The sequence below is a fragment of the Fukomys damarensis genome, unplaced genomic scaffold, assembly GCF_012274545.1.
Source record: "Fukomys damarensis isolate Sample0158 unplaced genomic scaffold, DMR_v1.0_HiC HiC_scaffold_12, whole genome shotgun sequence".
NCBI lineage: Eukaryota > Metazoa > Chordata > Mammalia > Rodentia > Bathyergidae > Fukomys > Fukomys damarensis.
Window position 1 is genome coordinate 56139828 of NW_022900924.1, and position 5523 is coordinate 56145350.

General features: G+C 52.9%; 1 protein-coding gene across 1 annotated transcript in view; it reads left to right on the forward strand.

The window, feature by feature from the left end:
• The first annotated feature begins 4353 nt into the window (after positions 1 to 4353).
• Cdcp1 (CUB domain containing protein 1) overlaps positions 4354 to 5523 on the forward strand; it is a 20091-nt gene continuing 18921 nt past the window's right edge. The window contains exons 1-2 of the mRNA XM_033762708.1: positions 4354 to 4541; positions 5175 to 5375. Coding sequence (XP_033618599.1) covers positions 4354 to 4541; positions 5175 to 5375 — 389 coding nt within the window. The remainder of the gene's footprint in view (positions 4542 to 5174; positions 5376 to 5523) is intronic.

Sequence of the window (5523 nt, forward strand, 5' to 3'; positions counted from 1 at the left end):
AAGGAGATTGGCCTGTAGTTCTCTTTTTTAGTTGCATCTTTCTCTGGTTTGGGAATCAAGTGATACTTGCTTCCAGGAATGAATTTGAAAGTATTGCTTCCCTTTCAATTTCATTGAAAAGTTTGAAGAGTAATGGCAGTAGTTCTTCTCTAAATGTCTTGTAAAATTCAGCAGTGAATCCATCAGGACCTGGGCTTTTCTTGGTTGGTAAATTTTTAATTACATTTTCAATTTCACTGATTGTAATTGGGGCGTTTAAAATGTTTTTATCTTCTTTGTTCAACTTTGGTAATTCATAAGTATCTAGAAATCTGTCCATTTCTTCTGTGTTTTCCATTTTGTTAGAGTACAGGTTCTCAAAGTAGGTATGGATTATCCTCTGGATTTCTGTTGGATCTGTAAAATGAAGTATCTAGGAATCAATCTAACAAAAGAAGCAAAAGACCTCTACACTGAAAACTACAGCACTCTGAAAAAAGAGATCGAAGAGGATATAAGAAAATGGAAAGATATCCCCTGCTCCTGGATAGGAAGAATCAACATAGTGAAAATGGCTATACTACCAAAACTGCTATACAGTTTCAATGCATTGCCATTTGAAATTCCAACACTATATTTCACAGAACTAGAAAAAAGAATCCAAAAATTCATTTGGAATCATAAGAGACCTAGAATAGCAAAAGCCATCCTAGACAACAGACACATGGCAGCGGGTATAACAATTCCCAATTTGAAACTATACTACAAAGCCACTGTGATAAAAACAGCATGGTACTGGCAAAGAAACAGACCTGAGGATCAGTGGAACAGATTGGAAGACACAAAAACAACTCCAGATGTACTCAGCTACCTCATCTTTGACAAAGGAGCTGACCATCCCCACTGGAGGAAAGATAGCCTCTTTAATAAATGGTGTTGGAAAAACTGGATCTCAGCTTGCCAAAGAATAAAACTAGACCCTTATCTTTCACCGTGCACTAAATTAAAATCCAAGTGGATAAAAGATATAAATATTAAAACAGAAACACTAAACTTGCTGGAAGATAAGTTAGGCAGAACCCTTGAAGACATTGGCATAGGAAAAGACTTTATGAATAAATTCTCAGTAGCACAGGAACTAGCAGAAAGAATCAACAACTGGGATCTCATCTTGTTAAAAAGCTTCTGCACTGAAAAAGAAACCATCAACAGAACTAAGAGACAATCTACAATGTGGGAAAAAATTTTTACCAGCTGCTCCTCAGACAAAGGACTATTATCTAGAATATATAAAGAACTCAGAACAATCAGCGCCCCCAAATATAAAGACCCGATCCAAAAATGGGCATTTCTCAGACAAAGAAGTAAAAGCAGCAAGTAAATATATGAATAAATGTTCCACATCACTGGTCATTCAAGAGATGCTGATGAAAACAACACTGAGATTCCACCTCACCCACAAAGAATGGCTGCTATCAAGAAGTCAATCAAAAACAAATGTTGGCGGGGTTGTGAGGAGAAAGGAACCCTTCTCCATTGTTGGTGGGAGTGCAGACTGGTGCAATCACTATTGAAATCAATATGGAGATACCTCAAAGAGCTGGAACTAGAGGTTCCATTTGACCCAGCCATCCCTCTGCTGGGTATCTTTCCAAAAGAATTAAAAGAATCATACTTGGAAACAGCCCATTTGCCCATCAGTTGGAAACTGGATAAAGAAGATGTGGTTTTTCTATAAAATGGAATACTACTCAGCCATAAAGAATGAGAAATTAGTCATTCATAGGAAAATGGATACATATTGAGGATATATTCTTAAGTGAAATACATAAGTCACACATGTGTAAATACCGAATAGTTTCTCTGGTATGAAAAACTATAATAGTACATAAGATCCTAATGAGATAATTGACCACATAAAATAGGAAGAAAAGGGCTAAAGGTGTTGGGAAAGTGGGAAGAGTAGAGGAAAGGTAATACAGGAAAAGAAAAGAATATGAGAAAATGAAAAAATGGAAATAAAGTGTTTGTAAATGGGGAGGGGAGGAGGGGGTGAAGGGAGGGCAGGGACAAGGGGAAAAAATGAGAACCAAGATCCCAATAATGAATGTAACTGTACTGTATACCTAGAATATGGAGAGGAAAGCTGAGGTCCGGAACAGTGGCTGTGGCATGCAACCTCTGGCCAAAGTGAAATGAGTTAAGTAGAGGCGGCAGGTGGACGCTCAGCTCCGTAGTCACGAAGGACGAAGGGCGGATGGACTGAGGCCCGGGTGCGGTGGCTGCCAGGACGTGCGAAGGCGGAAGGTGGCCTGAGGACTCTGAGCCTGGCAGACCCGCTGCTGTGTGTCCAGCTGGCTGTGAACTGAACAGTTCCCCCGAAGGAAACGCGTGAAAGCAGCCGGCGGGGGGCGGATGCCGGCCGGGCAGCTGCTGCTCCCGATGTCCCGGGCAGCCTCCTGCTTTCTGGTTTTTCTCTTGCTCTTGTTCAGCCTGCGAGTCTTGGAGCTTGTTTGGTCCCGGAGTCACCTTCTCTGGGACCCACCCATCCCGGGCGCCATCCAGCATCTAAACCCATGGTGTCCCCATGGACAATGCCCTCCGTCCTGGTGGCTCGGGCTCTGCGTCCCTGGCAGCACCTGTCCTGGTCCAGGCCACTCGCCTGCAGCTGCTCAGTGGCTCCTGTGAATGCTGACACCTGTGCATCTGTGACCAGGCGTCACAGAGCTGGTGGCTTAGAGCACCTCACAGCTCTGCAGGTACGAAGTCCAAGGACACCTGGCGTGCATGGGTTCCCTGCCCAGGGCCTCCGAGGCTGAAGTCCAGGTGGCAGGGAGGCCTGGCTCCTGTCCTCCTGCGTGTGAAGACAGCAGCATTGCAGTTCCTGTGGCTGTGGGTCTGAGGCTCCTGGCTGCCAACCCTTGCAGTGAGGCCCCTCTGTCTTCAAAACTAGCCTCAAGGAATCTTTCCCTGTGGAGCCTGGGAAATCCTCCTGCCTCAGCCTTCCAAGTGCTGCAGGTGCACTCCACAGCTGGCCTCTGACTGTCCCACAGCATGGGGACCCTGCAGGTCCTCCCAGAACCCGGTCACCCAGTGGGTGGTGTGGGCCTCTCCTCCTCCGTGGGGATGGCTACAATGGCCCTCACCCAGAGACCTGCCTCAGCTTCCTGAGTGCTGGGATTACAGGTGCGAGCCACCACACCTGGCCATTTTTAAAAATTTAAAGCTTCACTGAATTTTGCACACATGCGGGCTGTTGGATCCCACCCTGATTCTTCCCTTCATCCTCATGATCCTCGGTTGGCAAGAAGCCCTGCCCACCACGGTCTCGGGGACATGTAGTCACAGGTGTCCCTGTGTCCTGCAGACCGTGGTGTAGCCAGCCCATGCATGGCCTGGGCCTGCCACGTGCGTCCCTAACCTGGCGTGTCTCTGACCACGGAAAGGGAGCGGAGGTTTCACGCAGTCCCCTCGCTTCTGTGGTAAGCGACCAAAGCACAGCTCTGACCGCTGATGCAAGCGTTGCCTGGGAGACCCTTCTGTGGCTTCGGAGGAAGTAACGTGCAAGTCAGCGTGTAGGATTTTCTTCCTGTTTCTCCCACCCCGCCATCGCTGAGAGCTTTGGAAGTGGTAGGCTGTGTCCAAGGGAGTCGTGGGTCTGTCACCAGAGGAGGGGAGCTGGATGCCCCCCAGTGTGACGCTGGAAGTCCAGCCTCAGCCAAAATTGCCATGAGGGAGTGGCCAGAATCAGCCTCTGTTGTCTTGGCTCCGTTCTGCTGGCCTCCTCCCGGGGTCCTGGGTCCCAGCCCCTTGGCCTGGGACAGGCTTCGTGTGGTCACTCCCGAGGCCCTGCACCTGTCACTCGGTCCCTGTCCAGTGCTTCCTGGGGTGTCATGGACCACTGTAGTGTTCCCCCATTCCCTCGGGGGTCACTGAGGGGCCGTGGTGACAGGGCCACAGCACGTGGCTTCGGGGCTGGACCAAGGAATGGGGTGCCCTCTGCCCCGCCACCCTTCCTCTACCCGCGGTGCCCCTCCACCTCACCCACGCTCACCCTCGGCCCACTTCTTCCTGGTTGGCGGGCGCCGGCCGACACCTCCTGCCCATAGGATGCACCTGGCTGCCTTCCCCGGGTCCGCCCCGGGAACTGGGGGGTTGGCAGGGCTTGCGGGGCCTCCCGGCCTCCACCCAACAGACAGGCAGGGTCCCTGCCAGGCCATCCCCGCCACCAGCTTGACCTCTCTCTCTGTCCTGCCTTGGGCGGAAGGCGGGCTGAAGGGCGGGGCCTGGGGGCATTAAACTCAGGCCTGGCTCCCCCGAGTCTCACTGGCAGCTGTCTGGAAAGTGACTCCCGAGGTGGCTGCTGTACGAGCGATGGTGCTGGTCCCCGAGACCGGCTCTGCCCTTTTCCCCATGCTTCATGCTTTGGCCGATACTTCTGCCGTGTTAACCTCTGCACTGGTCACCCCAGGCAGACGTCAGGCGGCTGCAGGACCCCTGCAGCCAGAGCCGCAGCCCAAACGCTTCAGTGGCAGGAGCTGGGGGTCTGAGGTCCGACTTCAGTGATGTCAGGAGCCCGGGGAGGCCATTTGGATGGCTGCTGTCCCTCCACAGCCTGGAGCACCCGAGAGCTGCAGCGGGGAGAGCTCAGTCCCTGCTGGATTCCCCCTCTGTCCTGGGCCTCCGGTGCCTGGGTGACTTGACCGTCACAGCTTGGCCTGTGCAGTTCTGTCCCCATCGCAGGACCCTGAGCACAGCCTGGCTCTTTCTGCGCACTCAGTCACTGCTGGCCTGGGTTTCTGTTTTCATCTTCAGCTGTAACCTGCTGTGGATTGAACCCAGGGCCTTTGCGCCGACGACATCCTCAGCTGGATTTTCTTATATCTTACTTTGAGACAGGTCTTGCTAAGTTACTGATCTACATGGGCTGAGTCTGAGCTCGTGGTTTCTTGCCTCCGCCTCCCAGAGGGCTGGGGTGGCAATCAGGCGCCAGAAGCCGGCCGAGCTTGTTATGTGGGGCAGTTTGGGGTCTGGATCTCCACCCAAGGGAATTCCCATTCACCAGGCCGGGAGCGGCTCGTGCTATTCTCTCCTCTGTGACTGGAAAAGCACTGCTCCCCACGAGGCAGATCTGTGGCCTTCATGTCACGGGTGAGACGGACGTGGGGTCTGAGCCAGTGTCCCTCCACGCCCAGGCTCGAGGTGCCCCGGGTTGAGATGCACTTGTGTGACATGTGGCACCCGCTGCCCACAGCAGGCCCTGAGGCCCACACTCCATCCCTGCGAGGCGGGCCCTCCAGTTCGTCCCTCCGCTGGGGGCCCCAGGCGTCCTGGCAGCTCGTGGGCTGTACCTGGGGAGTGGAGGTGCCGAGGCCCCGTCTCACTGGGCGCTGTTCGTGAGTCACAGAATGGGGACGGCGCCTGAGTGGCCACAGTGGGGCTGGGCAGGGGCTGGGCGAGGCAGAGGTGCCTGGCCCGGCTTTGCATGGAGCTCGCCCTCTGGGTGCCTCCGGCCCAGCTGCGGACACTGGGCCCGTCCCTGTG